The 18,836-nt window shown below is 40.8% G+C and overlaps 1 protein-coding gene across 1 annotated transcript in view; it reads left to right on the forward strand.

Moving 5' to 3' along the window:
• The window catches only part of LOC126471001 (rapamycin-insensitive companion of mTOR), a 265,260-nt gene that overhangs the window by 78,178 nt on the left and 168,246 nt on the right, over positions 1-18,836 (forward strand). Inside the window, exons 9-10 of the mRNA XM_050099053.1 lie at positions 4,844-4,974; positions 16,387-16,631. Coding sequence (XP_049955010.1) covers positions 4,844-4,974; positions 16,387-16,631 — 376 coding nt within the window. The remainder of the gene's footprint in view (positions 1-4,843; positions 4,975-16,386; positions 16,632-18,836) is intronic.

An 18,836-nucleotide genomic window follows, 5' to 3' on the forward strand; every position in this document is an offset into this window, starting at 1 on the left:
ACTCTAGCGCAAGCTGTTCTGTAAACCACCTGTCAATCGGATCTTAGTTAAACATTATCCAAGCAGCAAATTACTATGTTTCATCTCCAAATCAACCCACCCCTCCTAAAACATTGCTCCTGTCATGATTTTACGTCTGTTCTTCTTTCCCTCCCTTCTGCCCATTGTGTGCTGCAATAGCTAATGTGTAATGCGCAAACTAATTTCCCCATCTCACAGAGCTATGCTACCGTCTTCAATGCCATTTCTTTCAACCTTTTCATTTACTGAACCTGTGCCTTGTTATCCATAGTTCCCTTTACAACGATCTAACTCTTTCATTTGTCTCTTTCCCGTGTCGTCCACTTCTCCATCCTAAGTAAGTAGAATCCTGTGCCATATGTCTGCATCAGTTCATAAAAGTTTCTCTATCCCTAGAATCCAGTGCCACATCTTGTTCCTTAAATGCTGCCTAAGTCATGGAACCCTCCCCCCCCCCCCCCCCCTCCATGACCTAACCAAAAAAATGCCCTTCTCTTGGTTCCACCCCTTCCTTTCACAATGACCTCCAAATCTTCATATTTCACCAGCACCTCTCCCTCTCAAACCTGGTACTACAGAAAAAAGTCTCTATGGCACAGGCTTCCCAGAACCTTCTGTGCTCCCTTCACAAGGAACTGTTACTGTGCAATCCCAACTTCCTACACTATATTTCACAAATTGAAACCCTGCCCTTCAACCCATGTTAGAGCACTTCAGACCCCACCTCCAATAATTATTAAATTTCTTGACATCCTGCACCCACCTCACGGCACCACTATCCCTCAACACCTGTACTACCCCCAGTGAGCCCGCACATCAATCCCTCATAATACCCAGACCCTGCCTTGCTGACATTTTCCACATCCTACAAAATTCACTTCCTTTCATGAAGCCCAGAACCTAAACACATTCAAAACACTGTTGTCAACGTATCCATCAGAAATTTCAATCCTAATGAAGTTTCAGTCCTATCTGAAGGTCTCACTTTTAGCCCCACACCCAAATTCCCCATGCTGGATTGGGTTGGGTTGTTTGGGGGAAGAGACCAAACAGCGAGGTCATTGGTCTCATTGGATTAGGGAAGGACAGGGAAGGAAGTCGGCCGTGCACTTTCAAAGGAACTAACCCAGCATTTGCCTGGAGCAATTTAGGAAAATCACAGAAAACCTAAATCAGGATGGCCGGACTCGTGATTGAACTATTGTCCTCCCGAATGCGAGTCCAGTGTTCTAACCACTGCGCCACCTCGCTCTGTAAACTATGCTGGTCTTGTCAAAGACCTACACTCCTTCTGATCCCTACAGTGGAAACACTTCTTTGCTACCAGTCCTTCCAACCAAAGCCTATCTCATCCCAACACTGAATCATGCCTCTCCCTGTTCGTACTACCATCCAACTGTAACACTCCCCCTCCTCCACCTAACCACCCCCCAATTCACCTTCCAGTAATTCATTACCTCCAACTTGGCCTCGCCATCCTTCCCCAGGTCCCTTCCCAAGAAAACAAACATCTCACAAGGGAACCTCCCCATCGCACCCCTCTCAGATTTAGTTATAAGTTGCCACAGTGGATAGACCCTGAAAAACTGAACACAGATCAATCGAGAAAACAGGAAGAAGTTGTGTGGAACTATGAAAAAATAAGCAAAATATACAAACTGATTAGTCCATGTGTAAGATATGCTCCATCAAGGAGAGACAGAACTCAGGAGCGCCGTGGTCCCGTGGTTAGCGTGAGCAGCTATGGAACGGGAGGTCCTTGGTTCAAGGCTTCCTTCGAGCGAAAATTTTAATTTTTTATTTTCAGACAACTATCAAAGTTCAGGCACTCACACATAAATCAACTTCGCTCTCCAAAATTCCAGGGCATATTCAGATTTGCTTGGACATATGCAGGATTTGGCGGTCTACACACGGAAAAATTTGAAAAAGTTAAAAAGATATGTTTTGACAGAGCGCAGGGAAAAGTGTGCGACTGTGAGACTTTTGGATTCATTTGTTGCAGTTTATGTGACAAATTCTGATGTTTTCATCACTTTTTGGGAGTAATTATCACCTCCACAAGAAACCCTAAATCGGGCAATGTAGATGAATCTTTTTACCCATTCGCCAAGTGTACAAGTTAGGTGGGTTGACAACATGTTCCTGTCATGTGATGCACATGCCGTCACCAGTGTCGTATAGAATATATCAGACGTGTTTTCCTGTGGAGGAATCGGTTGACCCATGACCTTGCGATCAAATGTTTTCGGTTCCCATTGGAGAGGCGCGTCCTTTCGTCTACTAATCGCACGGTTTTGCGATACGGTCGCAAAACACATACACTAAACTTATTACAGTGAACAGAGACGTCAATGAACGAACGGACAGATCACAACTTTGCAAAGAAAAATTTTTCGCCTGAGGGGAGACTTGAACCAAGGACCTCTCGTTCCGTAGCTCCTCAAGCTAACCACGGGACCACGGTGTTCCTCAATCGTGTCCCTCCTTGATGGAGCATATCTTGCACATGGACTAATCAGTTTGTATATTTTGCTTATTTTTTTTATAGTTCCACCCAACTTCTTCCTGTTTTCCCGGTTGATCTGTGTTCAGTTTTTGAAGGCCTATCCACTGTGCCAACTTATAACTAAATCTGAGGGGGGTGCGATGGGGAGGTTCCCTTGTCAGCAGAAGAAAGAGCAACAATTTTCAACCTCACTAATGACCCTGATTTAATCATTCTTCCTGCAGGCAAAGGCCCCACTACTGTCACTAAGAATCACAGTGACTACATGGCAGAAGGCTTTTGCCTTCCGTCTAACAGTTCCACAAACAAGCTCTGGCATAGTCTTCCTATCTCGGAAGACTAACACAACTTCCAATCCGTACTCAAATCCTTAGTTTCGTCTCAGGATCTTTCCCCTGAATCTATCTCTCCCATCACCTCAGTATTCCCCAGCTCACCAACCCTCGACATGCTTCTCAAAATTCATAAACCTGACAATCCTGGGCACCCCATTGTAGCTGGTTACTCTACTCCTGCTGAAAGAATTTTGTCTCTTATCAACCAGCACCTCCAGCCAATTACCTGTAGCCTATCCTCTCATATCAGATGTACAAACCCATTCCTCCACTGACTATTGACCATCCCCATCACATTACCAAGTGGATCCCTGCTTGTCACTTTAATGCTGTCTCCCTGTAGACCAACATCTCTTGTTCCCATGGCCTTGGTGCCCTTGACCACTGTCCTGACCCAAACTCCACTACCTTATTCGTAATACATCTAATCAGTTTCATGCTCACACACAACTACTTACCTTTTGAGGGGAAGATATATAAACAAATCTGTGGCATGGCCATGGGCACCAATGCCAGTCTGCTTACGGGCCATCTAGAGAAAACCTTCCTAGCCTCCAAAGCCTCAAACTCATTGTCTGGTTCAGATTCATTGATGATATCTTCTTGATCTGAATGCAGGACAAAGACACCCTTCCTCATTTCCTCCACAATCTTCTCAGCAATCTGCTTCAGCTGGTTCTCTTCAGCCCAACATGCTATCTTCCTGGATCTGCATCATGACAGCTGTCACTCGTTCCACAACAAAAAATTGTTCCAATTTAGCCTGGCCCCATGTGGATGACTTCTCTGGAGTGATGAGAATTCCCTTGTGCAGTATACTGAAGGTCTAACAAGGCCTTCACAGACATGCAGTACCCCCAAACCTAATCCACAAACAGTTTCCTTTCTCCATATCCTTACACCCTTCGAATCCTTCCACCATACTCAAGAACCAGCTGCAATGGAGCACTCCACTCATCGATACCTGATCCAACCACCAAGCCAGCACATCCTACTCAAGTCCTTTCACAGGCTTATTCTATCCTATGAGAGGCAAGGCCACCTATGAAATCAGCCATGTCATATACCAGCTCTTCTGAAATTTCTGCGCAGCTTTATATGTGGGTATGACCACCAACCAGCTGTCCACCAGAATGAATGGCCACTGCCACACTGTGGCCAAGAGCAGAGATGACCACCCAATGGCAGAACACACTGCTGAGAACAACTTGTTTGAGTTGAATGGCTGATTCACAACCCATACCATCTGGATCCTTTTCCTCCAGCATCAGCTTTTCTGAGCTACACAGATAAGAGCTTTCCTTCCCCTGTCCTGACCCTTCATCCCAATCCATGCCCCCACATCATCGTCATCATGCACTGCATGAGCTCATTGGCTCTAGTGCTCATGCGTCACATTCCTATCCTGTGCACTTGCTGCCACTCCCTCCCACATCTCTGTTCAACACATTTGCTCTCTCCCTCTGAGCCATCAACTACACTTCCCCAACCCCTCCTCTCACTTCCGATTCTTTCTCCTTCTATCCTCCCCACCCAACAAAATCCCACTCACCTCAGTCTGCCTGCAAAACTACAGTCCTGGTATTGGTGGTTCAACTGGCACAACACTGTAGCTGCACAGTTTTGTGTGTGTGTGTGTGTGTGTGTGTGTGTGTGTGTGTGTGTGTGTGAGGGGGGGTTAACAGTAGCGAAAAGCTAGCAAAGCATTTCTTTCTTTTTGTGTGCCTGTCGACGACTCAACATCTCCACTATTCGATGATTCGCCCCCTTTACTACTAAATTATTTACATTCTGTCAGAACTTTTGTTACCATAGTTCTTAATCTAGAGTTATGTTTCTCATTAGATGAAAAATAAATATACACGTTATCTGTGCAGAAATGAAACTACCAATAGGATATAAAAGGTGAATATATTTTGACCTGTATTTGTATGTAAATCATTAAAAGGTCTAATTTTTTCCTCTTTGTTCATTTCAGGCCAAACCTTTCTGAAGTACACATGGCTCTGCTGATGTACATATTTGTAGAAACAGGCCTTCTGGAGGCTATTGTTGAAGTTATTGTTACTTCAGATCTTTATATATCTGTTCGTGCTACTATGCTCCTAGGTAAGTAAATAAAATTTTCTGGCAATAAGAGAGACAGAAATTAAGACTCTCTGTATGCTTGAAAAGTTCATTCTTTACTTTTTATATATCTCTTTGCTTCTGTTATATACAGATTCCAGACCATTATCCATAAAATTGACATCCAATTTTAAATTCACCAATCTCAGATGAATTTTGGTTGAAACCAGTTTAGGCTTGTCGTTACTCATGGTATTCTTACATTTGATCTTTGCATGTATGTTTTCTCCCAGCACTAAGGAGTTGTGAGAGATAAACAAAAGTTGGTAGGCATGTTTCTGTATATGAAAAATGACGTCTCTTCAGATTTATCATCAGTCGCACAACAGTGGTGCTGGTAGCACCCCTATGAGGATGCAAATTAGGTTTGCTTTAAATACGCATTGTAATGAAACTTCCTGGCAGATTAAAACTGTGTGCCCGACCCAGACTCGAACTCGGGACCTTTGCCTTTCGCGGGCAAGTGCTCTACCAACTGAGCTACTGAAGCACGACTCACACCCGGTACTCACAGCTTTACTTCTGCCAGTACCTCGTCTCCTACCTTCCAAACTTCACAGAAGCTCTCCTGCGAACCTTGGAGAACTAGCACTCCTGAAAGAAAGGATATTGCGGAGACATGACTTAGCCACAGCCTGTTTTCCGCTGCAGAGTGAAAGTCTCATTCTGGACGCATTGTAATATTTGTGAGCATTAGTTACCTTTGAGATTGGATGTAGTTAGTTGATGTTAGTCAAAAATGACTTTAAAGCAACAATGACACCATTATCAAAACTTCACTTAGTTTGAATGAGGTCATGTAATAGGTCTGTGGGGAGCTGGATGTTCCTTCTGCGATATTGCAGGAAGACTTGGCAGGAACATAGCCACTGTACATGTTTGCTGGATGTGGTGGTCACAGGAAGGTATGGCAGCAAGAAGACGGGCTCCAGATAGCCACATGGTCCTACAGAGAGGGACGATTGTCATGTTCAACGTGTGGCTGTGGTGCATCGTACTGTGGTCTGCAGTAGGAATTGAGCAGAAGTTGGCACCTCAGTGAGAGAACAAACTGTTAGAAATCCGTTACTTCAAGGAAAGCTTCGAGCCAGATGCCTTGTAGTGTGCATTCCACTGGTCCCAAACCACTGCCTTTAGCGACTTCAGTGGTGTGAGACGAGAGCTCATTGGAGGGTGGAGTGGAGGTCTGACGTGTTTTCTCTTGATAGCCAGTTTGCCTCAGTACCAGTGATGGCTATCTGTTGGTTAGGAGGTGGCCAGGTGATGTCTGCAGCATAGATATACTAGAGCTGCACCTCGAGTTATGGTCTGGGGTGCGATTTCAGGAGCATTTTCATGGTTATCCCACACACTCTGACTGCAAATTTGTGTGACAGTGGTTATTCGACTTGTTGTGCTTCTGTTTCTGAATAGCATTCCAGGTGGTGCTTTCCTACTGGATAACACTCAGTCACATACCACTTTGTAACCTAACTTGCTCTACAAAGTGCACCATGTTGGCTTGGCCTGCTTGATCCTCAGATCTGTCTCCAGTCAAGTATGTATGGGAAAGCATCAGACAACAGCTGCAACGTCATCCACAACCAGCATTAACTGTCTCAGTATTGACTAACCCGGTGCAACGGGCATGGGACTCCATCCCGCAAACTGACATCTGACACCTGTCTGACACAATTCATGTACGTTTGCATGCTTGCATTCAACATTATGGCAGTTACACCAGTTATTAATGTACTAGCATTTCACATTTGCAATTGCTTTTCTCACAGTTACATTAACCTGTGATCTTTGCAGTGTTAAATATTTTACCTACACAAAAGTATTCCCAAAATTTCATTACTCTACATTAATTATTTTTTGATGCTAGGGTTTCTTTTCTGTCGATGTATCATGATTGCCACATATAAAATAAACAACAAGATGCTCATCACACACTTGAGCACAACTCTGAATCACTGTCCTGCCAATCATCTTTGACCCCTGCACCTCTATATTCTCCATGTCAGATAGCCCAGTCGCCCTTTTGAGGAGAACATCATGTGCTTTCATATCAGTAGTGTGGCTCTTTGCAGAAATTTGGTAACAATTTTACCTCCTAAGTTATACTGGTAAGGAAAATTTGAAATAAATAACATATATTTTTAGTGCATCATTAAGAGCCTTGTGCACTTCAGGTACAGTCATTGAGAGTCCTTGCTTGGACACTTTGAAGAGAGATGTCAAACTTTCAACAAAATCAAAAAATGCAGTGTTATTGCTCTTCTCTTTTTTAAAACAACATTGCATTTCTGTAGTCTGTCTCTTGCTTCTTTATTACTGGTTGAGTCAAACTGACCAAGTGTTAGAAGTGTTCCAATGACATGTTATAAAAATGTTCAAACTTTTCATCAATTTTTTGGGGTCGTCTGACTTCTAATTGGTTTGATGCAGTCACCAGGAATTCCTCTCCTGTGCCAGCCATTTCACCTCAGACTAGTACTTGCACCCAACATCCTTAGTTATTTGTTGGATGTCTTCCAAATGTCTGTCTTCCCTTACAGTTTTCACGCTGTACAGCTTCCTCTAGTACCATATAAGTTATTTCTGATATCTTAACATGAGTCCTATCATCCTGTCCTTTCTTCTTGTCAGTGTTTTCCACATGTTTCCTCTTTTGCCAATTCTGCAGACAACCTCCTTATTTCATATGAAGATGTGTTACCTAATGAGATCACTTAATTTTCAATATCCTTCTGTAGCGAAACATCTCAGAGACTTCTATTCTCTTCTTTTTCAGTTTGTCCACAGCTGTGATTTATTTCCATACAAAGCTGTGCTCCAGATGTGCATCCACATCTTCCTCAAATGAAAGTTGATGTTTGCTACTAGTAGGAACCTTTTGGATAGAAATGCCTTCTTTGCCTGTGCTAGTTTGTTATTTATGTCCTTCTTGCTTCGTTCAGTGTGTGTTATTTTGCCTCCAAGGTACTAGTATTCCGCCTCTTTGTCTACTTTGTGGTTCCCAATTTTGATGGTAATTTTCTCATTAATCTCATTCTGCTACTCCTCATTACTTCCATCTTCTTGGTTTACTCTTAGTCTGTATTTGGTGTGTAGTAAGCTGCTCATTCCAGTTGGTATGTCCTGTAAGTAAGCTATTTCCACTGTATATCTTTCGACTTTTCAGCAGTGGTGCCCCCCACTGACGCCATGTTCTACGTTTTTCCCCTTCACCTTCTGATAAACAACTGTGAAAGCAACACTTGAAATTTTCGGAGTTTCCTTTTCTGTTTTTACTGATGAGCATGCATGCATGCACACTGGAACCATGCTGTGCAGCTACGAACACTCTGCTCCGTTCGTTTGTGTGTGGCTGGTGTGGACATGGCTTAACAAGGAATCTATCTGGTATCAAACTTTTAAGAATCACCTCTGTGATGTCATGCACAGTAAATAGTCTGTCCTGTTTCACAGTTTCTTCTTTATATTATTGAAACCCCTAGGACGAGAGTTAAAAATCTGTGTCCCCTTGTGGAAAATAACTTTGAATTTTGTTGAATCTCCCAGAATCCATTAGGTACAATAGAAATCTGCTGTGTGTGTGATTCCGATTCTGAGCTGAACAGTTACCTGAAAATTGACAAAGTTCAATCCTTGTTCTTGCCCATGATGTTCTCATCTTCCATTAAGGACCTATTTTACAAATTTGAACCATTATGGCATTGTGTCAATGTTTTGTTTCATGGCTTTGGAAATGAATATGTCATTCAGAATGCTGTTGTAATCTATCATTATGATCCATGAAACAGTGCACTGTCAGCCGTAAGAAATAAAGCAGATCGAGCTGGAGATGTTGTGATGTCTGCCCTAATCAAACTAAAAGAAATCTTAACAATTAGTGACAATGAATGTAATTGTACAGTACTTTAACAATTGTAAGATTCTAAACAAGCAAATAACTAAGTTTCCCATAAACCCTGTTAAAAATACAAATTACAGTTGCCTGAGATTCAGTTTCTCAGAACAAAAATGTAAGTGTTTCTGTGTGATTTTGCATGTAAGTTCTGGTAGAATGTAAATACTTTAGGAATAAAGGAGACGACTTACCAAGGGTAGAAGTGCTGAGTCGTTAACAACGCACACAAAAAAGAAAGAAAATTTACTTGATTTCCTGGACGTTCACTTTCACCTCTGTGATGGCACCAATCACACAGCTATCCACATTAGACGCACTAACCGCCAACAGTACCTGCATTTTGGCAGTTGTCATCCCTTCTACACCAAAAAGCCCCTCCCATACAGCCTGGCCACTTGGATGTCGTATCTGCAGTGATGAGGACTCCCTTGTTGCTCAGTATGCCGAAGGCTTTCACAGACAGGCTCTACCTGCCCCCTATCCCCCAAATTCTAGTGCACAAAGATAAACAGATTTCTCGTGCCGTATCCTCACATACCCCTAATCCCCCCTTCCCAAGAATCGTCTACAAAGTAGTGCCCCCTTTGTCACCCAATATCACTTTGGCCTGGAACAACTGAATCATATAAGCAAGGGTTTCAATCATTTCTCATCGTGCCCTGAAATGAGGGACATCCCACCCCTCCTGAAGTGGTGTTCCATCGCCCACCCAGTTTACACAACATTCTATCCATCCCTATGCCACTCCCACTCACATCCCATTGCCAGAGGAATATGATCCCTGTGGAAGACCAAGGTGCAAGACCTGTCCAGCCCACCTACCCAGAAATTCCTATTTCAGTCCTGTAACAAGCTTATTCTACCTGATCAGAGGCCGAGCCACCTGTGATAGCAGCCATGTTATATGCCAACTCTGCTGCAAACACTGCACAGCTTTTTATATTGGTATGACTGCCAACCAGCTGTCCATCAAGATGAATGGCTACTGCCAAACTCTTGCCAGTAACAAAGTTGACCACCTGGTGCCACGACCTGCAACTGAGCATAAAATGCACAATTTCAGTGGCTGCTTCACAACCCTGGGCCATTTGGGTCCTTCCCTCAACCACCAACTTTACTGAGCCTTACAGATGGTAGTTATCCTTGCAACACATCCTTCACTCCCATAACCCTTCTGACCTCAACTCCATTAACCCCCTGTCCCCACATCTCCACCCAACAGTATCTCCTTCCTCCATCCTGCCACCCCCTCCTAATTCATGTCCCCACATCACTTTCAGTGCCCGCCACTTCCAACCAGGTCCAACAATCATACATCTCATGCCTAGCTTGTGCACCTGCCACCCCTCCCTCCCACATTGTTAGCAGACAAAACAGTGTCTTCCACCTCTCTCTCCCTCTACCCACCTCACTCAACACAACTTCCACCCCTAGATAGTCTGCCCCCTCACTCAAAACAACATACAACCCTACCTAGTCCACTTGCCGAAATGCAACACCGGTGTTGTGCATATAGAGGCATAGGTCGGCTAGAGAGAGAGAGAGAGAGAGAGAGAGAGAGAGAGAGAGAGAGGAGGGAGGGAGGGAGGGAGGGGCGGGGGGGTGCGTGCTTTGTACTCTAAGCTCGAATAAAGTTTTCCTGTGTAATAGAGAAATAACAAAAATCTATGTTGTAATTACTGTTCTTCACAGTGACCAGACATTGAGCAGGCTGGCTGTACTGATGGTTTTATTTTATAAAGAACATGGCACCTTGGTGACAACAGGGCGTTAATCCATTATCCCATTTGTTGAGGTCTTAATTATTTATCTGTGGCATGTGATGGACTGGATGACAGAAGTTAAAAGTTAATATTGCTCATTGATCAATAGAAAGGAGCTGGAAATCCCTGTAGGTTGAAGGACTGAAAGTTCCTATTAGCTGCATGAGAAACAAACATGGCATTGTAAGTAGGCTTCATATATTGAAACTCTGTTAATTTTTGCAACTCTGAATTTGGTCATATGAATATTAAATCAGCAGTGACATAACAGCAGTTACTTAATAAAACGGAGGGAGCATCAGTTGTTTTTACCATGTAAAATTAGCTTAAATATGCACAAATAACGTATAGCTGTTTAATTACAGCTTGTTGTTAGATTAGTGTACAGAATTAGTTTCCTACAGCTGCTTGTATCTTTTAATTTGTACCTTGACTCCATCTCATCCCTTCTCCACATTCTCTTTCATGATGGAATTTATAAAAGACAAATAAATAAATAAATAAATAAATGTTTTGTATTGCTACAATGTATTGCAATAAGATTCATCCAATTTCACAAGACCCTCTCTTCTATGCAAATGAAAATAGAAATGTGAACTAAATTTTAACTTGTACATATACATTAAAAGTTTACCTTGGCACTAGTTGTAAGTTGCTTGTTCAGGTATTTGCCAGCAAAGGTCTCCCTGGTATAGCTAGCTCTCTTACTCATTCATTACGTAATGCGTGCGGAGTTGAGATGGCAATAATGCAGCAACAAAAGGCCTTTTGTGTTCTGCGTCTATGTCCACATGTGCACTTTGCAATTCACACTTAAGAACATGGCATTGTTTTCGTCAAACCACTTTCACACTATTTCTCTACCATTCCACTCTTGAACAGCACTTGGGAAAAATGAACACTTGAATATCTCTGTGCAAACTCTGATTTCTCTTCTTTTATTATGATGATCATTTCTCCCTTTATAGGTGGTCATGAACAATGTAATGTTTTATTTGGAGGAGAAAGTTGGAGATAGAAATTTCATGAAAAGATCTCGCCACATTGAAAGACGCCTTTAGTTTAATGGTTGCCACCCCAATTCGTGTATCGTATTTGTGACACTCTTCCCTATTTTGCAGTAATACAAAACAAACTGCCCTTCTTTGCACTTTCTTGATGTTCACATCTTGAACAGGAACAATTCAGTCACATACGTGCAACACGATTTCATTGAGAGTACAACACTACTACCTACTACAGCTCAAAGCATTTGACAATGACACCAGCCAATTCAAGGCACTGATTGTTTATAAAAGGAGATAGCCACAAGTTGCCCACCATGTGCTCATTAAAGAATTGATTCTCCTGCTACTGGAGAATGATACAGCAGAATAAAATAGAAACGAGAGGAGGAAAAAAATAATAAAATAAAACTTTAGTGGCAAAGGAAATGCACCATTTTCAACAACAAAACACCGAGCACACACAAGCACCTGCAAGTAGCAAAAATATGTCAAAGGCCGTAGGGTGAAGACTATGTAATTCTTTGTAACAATAAACTGCTTGCTGCATGATGTCACAACTGTTCACATTAGGTTCATTAGTAGCAGCAAGCAGCCAGATGCCAACGAGAAAATTTTTTATCATGCGCCCTAGCTGCCAGATTCGCGCATGCACAGAATTGTCTGAGTTGTAGTGGGGAGGGTGTTAGTCTCTACGTGACCCTTGTTTGCGTTAAGTGATCTTGTTTTGTCAGAGAGAACACTCAACAGTTTTCCATGTCATCAATAAAAGTCTACACATCGCGCCAGCCCAGAGTTAGCCATTCCTCATGTGTGTCTCCGGGGTGTTCCATGTGGTGATAATGATTCAAACCATACAGGATTCATTTGCTACAAGCCCATGAAAATGAAGACAGACAATAATGTGTAGTTTTGTGAATTCATTCTGAGGATGAAGGTGGAAGAAAAGTTTCCTTTCACACTTAATGTTCAGTGATGAGGCTACATCCATTTAAGTGGAAAAGTGAATGGCCACATCATAATGCTGAGAACTCATCAGCCACACACCATAGTTGTGCATGAGAGAGACTTTCGAAGCTTCATGTGTCTTATGCTGTTTCCTGAGAAAAAATTCATGACCTGTTCTTTTTTGCAGAAATACAGTTAGAAGAATAATGTATCTGAATATATTTGAGATCTGACATTGTCCACAATTTGCAAGAACATGTGTAAATTTGATTTTCAACAAGTTGGATCACCACTATACTGCCATCTGCATATAAGAGTATATATTAACAATGAGCTGCCTCAGTGATAGATGAGCTGTAAGTGGTGTACAGGTATTGCATTGTACCATTCCATTGGCTTCAGAGGTCACCTGATCTCATGGTATATGAATTTTTTTAGGAGGGGGGGGGGGGTGAGAAAGGCTCTGTCTGTGTTTCTTCCCTTCTAACAACATTGAGCGAGCTGGTACAAAGTGTAACATCAGCAGTGAATGCAGTAACCCACATGCTGTCAAATGTATTAGTTGTGTTTTACAGCCTTCTGGATGCGTGTTGTACATCCAATGGAGGGCACATTGAATATTTGTGAAAGGTTGTATGTGAATGCATATAAAAGATCCAAACTTTTTGAAACACCTTGTGTAGTGTAAGGGCTACACAAATTTTCTGTAGGAAGCTTTTACATTAGCAATACTTGTGCAGGGTGTATACGATCCAGGACAACTGGGAAATCCTGGAAAACCCCGGGAATTTTTCAGAATTCCGGGAATTTTTCATTGTTTTAGCTTTCAGTTAAATTTTTGTAATTTTGACTGGTAAGAATTGATTCTCCTGCTACTGGAGAATGATACAGCAGAATAAAATAGAAACGAGAGGAGGAAAAAAATAATAAAATAAAACTTTAGTGGCAAAGGAAATGCACCATTTTCAACAACAAAACACCAAGCACACACAAGCATCTGCAAGTAGCAAAAATATGTCAAAGGCCGTAGGGTGAAGACTATGTAATTCTTTGTAACAATAAACTGCTTGCTGCATGACGTCACAACTGTTCACATTAGGTTCATTAGTAGCAGCAAGCAGCCAGATGCCAACGAGAAAATTTTTTATCATGTGCCCTAGCTGCCAGATTCGCGCATACACAGAATTGTCTGAGTTGTAGTGGGGAGGGCGTTAGTCTCTACGTGACCCTTGTTTGCGTTAAGTGATCTTGTTTTGTTTACAGCTCCCATGTAAAATGAAAACAAAAAGTATATCTGTGGCCGGGAGCTATCAAGTGAATTAAATTACATTCACATAACTACGGAGGGCAAAAATGGATTATTAGTTTCAGTTTTCTGATTTTATTTTATTTCCAAGTTATTAGCAGTCGAGTATTAATCACCATGCAGAACAATGAAGTTATTTTTGTAAGTCTGCTAAAAAAATTTGGCTTAAATCTTTCCGCTGAGGCAATAATTTTATTTGAAACGAAGTGTTTCTTTCCACAGTATTGGCTAGTTCTAACTGTTCGCTGAATTTCAAGTGCACGTTATCATCTTCTGCCATGTATGGCATTATGCCATAATAAAGAACCAAAAATGAGATCGTAGAGTACTGGTACTTCAAGAAAATTTACATCCCAAAAACCACACTGAAAACCTTAATATCATTGTGAATCTGGAAAAAACCAATGTGCACTTCAAGCTGAATTATGCATTTTAGTATGGTTTATGTAAGCGCTCTTAGTGCTTTATACATATGAACATGCGGGTTTCCTACACCACTGCAGCTGTGTACATGCAATAATGCCTGTTTTCTGGCGCTCTCGGGCAACTGGTAAATCAAACCTATTTCTAACAGTCTCTGGATAGTATTGCGGACGGCGGTTCGAAAAGCGTTACTTTCAAAGTAAATTTCTTTTTGCGCAAGATGAATTATGTTACGTGTGAGAAAGTGGGATGAATTTCTTGAATCACAGAGCGTTTAAAACTGAACACTTTGAGGACCAGCCACTTCCAAGAATTTCGAGCCCAGACATTTATGTCATAATTTTAAATGTACTGGCACATTTGTGTGATATATCTTAAAGTATAACACATGCAAAAAAAGATCAGTATTGCATGTGAAAGCTTAGCTTTTGTTGTAGCTTGTTAATCTTAGAGACCAATATTATATATGAAAGCTTAGCTTTTCTTGTAGCTATACTATGTATATTAATGTAAACCGTTAACTTTTCCTCTTTGTGTGTTCACGCTACGTAACCAGTGATCTTGCTATTGACTGACTATAATACGTGCCCTATGCTCTGAATATCTGCTGTCATCGGCTGGTGAGGTCACGTTGCGAGAGATATGAGTGGCCTACAAAAGGAAATCGCAAACTCGGTTTCAACACTCCGAAAACTAACGCTCTGTGTTTGGTGGAATTCGAATTTATACTTTTGTAATACAAAAATATGCAGTGTAAATGTTCCTGCAAATCAAAGGTCTTTCCAAAACTTCTCTCTCCCATCTTTATTTTTTTTCCGGGAAGTTCTACGCGAGGGTATAAAACGTTAACCATTCAAAGCATTGATAAGTTTTACAGTCCCGAGGGAAAAATCTATGGAAAACCTACTGTCACTTAGCACAGAAAAAGTGTATTTTCGCCCGGGAAAACGCATATTTTTAAACGGGATATCTGGGAATAATCTGGGAATTTTTTTTTTCCTTGTCCCCATATACACCCTGTTATAAGATCTCTTGTTAACCAGCAGTCAGTTTATTAAGTATTTTTTCATGAAAAAAAATAGTTCATAAATTAAGCTGCTGTTGAATATCCTTTGAGATTTTTCCATATAGATCTTGGAGCTTATGCAGACGTGGACTTTTGCACATCAAACTGATGTTTTTCATTAATATTAATTCCTGTTCATGAAGTCAATACTATTTGAAGAATTGCTGTCAAATCTGCCCATTTATGTAAAAGAGCTGAATTCAAAGTTATGGGGAAATGTTGTCAAATTGCATTATTTTCATTTAAATATCTCATCAATAAATTTTTTCCACATCTCAATGGCTAAGGTTCTTTATCTTTTAAAACCTTATTTGCTTTTTCTGGGTTTTATTCACACTAAACTTTTTAAAGTTCTACTTCATATAGTTATTTAATAATAGTGGTGCAACAGAGATATATTCACATAAACTGCTACATAATATGATTTCATCCAGAAGTTTATACTAGAGCTCTTCCAGTGGATGGTAAGAAGGCCTGCTTTGGAGGACTCCAGTCCTACTGAAGATATATTGATAAATGTGGAACACTTGTTGTGACCTAGAAAATACAGATATTTTTAAAGTTTAGCACATTGTATTATAATACTTATGGCTCTGTATTGATAGTAAATACTTCCCACATATATGAAAAGTGTGTGTGTGTATGTATGTGTCAAAACTAAATCAGGATGAACCAACAAAAACCATGAAAACAAAGTTACTCTCATGTACAAAACTGGTTCAGTGTGTTTCATTAGCAAATTGTGGTTAGATTTAATCTCTGTTTTCACTGCTGCAAAGACCCATATTATGTAACAACAAAGATTCAAAGACTCTGTAAGTAATTTATGCTACACACTTGTCTGTCTTCTATAATTTAGCTGTTATTGTTACAGTTTGATAGTTTTGTGCACATGTTTAACAATTATTGTAATTAAAGTGAGGTGGTGGTTTTTTAGATGGGTATAGTGTAGAAATGATTTATTTAGCCTTTTTTCCCTATATTTTCAGGTGTACTGTTGCACAAAGTACATCTGTTGCTGCCTCCAGAATGCTGTGACTTGACTCCAGCCTTGCCCAATCTCCTGTCTCATGCTGCTAATACTGAAGATAAAGTGTGTCAGCAGCGGGCCTTGGCTGCTGTTGCAGCACTTCATCGTTTGCACTCATTATTGAGCAGGCGACCTGCTCCTGCCTCCCTCTTCTTGGATCAGCTACTGCAGCCAGGAAGGAAATCTCATTCACGTTCTCTGCAGGTACTTTTTCAGATAAATTTCTCTCTCTCTCTCTCTCTCTCTCTCTCTCTCTCTCTCTTTCTCTTTCTCTCTCTCTTTGTGTGTGTGTGTGTGTGTGTGTGTGTGTGTGTGTGTGTGTGTGTAAAATTGATCACTGACTAGGCAAAAATCTGAAGTGTGTCAGCTTCATAAATGCATGTGTGCATGTTTCCACAACACAAGAATATGTATTGGAGGAAGCTGAAAAAGGTAACAAACTTTTATTATTTTAAGAACCATATGAAGTAAAATCCTCAAAAAATATCACTTCCATCTCTGAAATAAACAAAGAAATTTGAAGCTGAAGGATAGAGAGATGTTTGAATGGTACCAAGCTGAAAAGCTGTTACACCTACATTAATACTGCACAAGCCACCATGTGGTATGTCATGGACAATATGTTGTCTTTTACTATCGTTTCCCCTGTCGCAACCCTACACATCCTCCTATTCCATTTGAGAATGATGTGCAAGAAGAGTAATTACCAGTGAACCTCTGTAGCAACTGGAATTTCTCTGACTGAATTGCCATGTTTATTTCGTAAGTTATATAAAGGAGGAAGTAATTTGTTGCTTGACTCTTGTTGGAGGATACACTCTTAGTTTTAAGTGTACTTCTTTGTGGAGCACAATGCCTTTCTTGGAGCACCTGCTGTTGGAGTTAACTGGACATCTTGAGGATGAGCTCTTGACATCACTACTTATAAATATCAATAGTTTGAGTTTACTCTGTGTATGACTATCATGTGTTGACATTGTCTTAATGCATGCAATAATATTGGCTCCAAAACACTATTATTTGGGAGCTAGGGCAACTCATAGAGAATGCAACCTCAAATAAATAGCTGGTATGATTACAAGGTGGTCGTACACTTTTCAGAACTGGGGTTACACATAAACCTCCTGTTTCACCCTGTTGATGGTGGAGACTTGTCATGGTGAAGACTCTGCAAGACACTGGATGAATAGGGGGACAATGATGACCTATTAGGGGGCAAAGCTGATTCACAGCTGCTCAACAGCTGTCCACAACTTGTGAATGTTGGTCAGAACAATGTCAAAGAGGCACACCCTCTTGACAACATTCCATAAGTGCTCCAAAGGACTGATGTGAGGTGGCCACAGTGGAGATACAAGTAACTTTGTATCTGAAGAAGTTTGATTTACTTCCCAATGCATAGTGGGAGATACAGGGTTGTACATCACTGTGTGGGCATACAAAGTACGCTAACTGGTCCCTGTTTTGTTCACCCATGAAAGATGATGGCAGTTAAACCCTGAATTTGTTTATTTCCATGTCTAGTTCTGTAGGAGCAAATCTCCAAGGTCATGGAATGTGTTAGAACATGAAATTACAAAATAAAAGTAATAACAGATAAAATAAAATGTTTATGAACCCAAAAAAAGCAAGCCATAAGTTTAAGTAAACACAATCAACAATACAAATAAGAATCATCTTAATTTTTCAAGGAATTCCTCAATGGAATAGGAGTAGGGACGCTTGAGGAAACTCTTCAGTTTTGATTTGAAAGTGTGTGGATTGTTGCAAAGATTTTGAATTCTTGTGGTAGCTTATTGAAAATGGATGCAGCAGTATACTGCACACTTCTCTGCACAAGAGTTGAGGGAGTGTGATCCAAAAGCAGATTAGATTTCTGTTGAGTATTAACTGAGTGAAAGCTGCTGATTCTTGGGAATATGCTGATATTGTTAACAAGAAATGACAGTAAAGAATTTTTTTTTTTTGAGAGGCCAGTGTCAAAATACCCAGACTAATGAACAGGGGTTGACGAAAGGTTTGCAAACTTACACCACTTATTGCCTGAACTGCCCATTTCTGAGCCAAAAATATCCTTTTAGAATACCATATGACATAAGCAAATGAAAATAAATAGACTAATTTTCATGTTGAATGATCACTTACTTCAGATATTGCTCGAATAGTAAAAATGGCAGCATTAAGTCTTTGAACAGTACCCTGAACGTGGGCTTTCCACGACAGTTTACTATCTGTCTGAACACCTAGAAATTTGAACTGTTCATTTTCAGTAATCATATGCCCATTCTGTGAAATTAAAATGTCGGGTTTCGTTGAATTGTGTGTTAGAAACTGTAAAAACTGAGTCCTACTGTGATTTAGCGTTAGTTTATTTTCTACAAGCCATGAACTTATGTCATGAACTGCACT

The sequence above is a fragment of the Schistocerca serialis genome, chromosome 3 (assembly GCF_023864345.2).
Source record: "Schistocerca serialis cubense isolate TAMUIC-IGC-003099 chromosome 3, iqSchSeri2.2, whole genome shotgun sequence".
NCBI lineage: Eukaryota > Metazoa > Arthropoda > Insecta > Orthoptera > Acrididae > Schistocerca > Schistocerca serialis.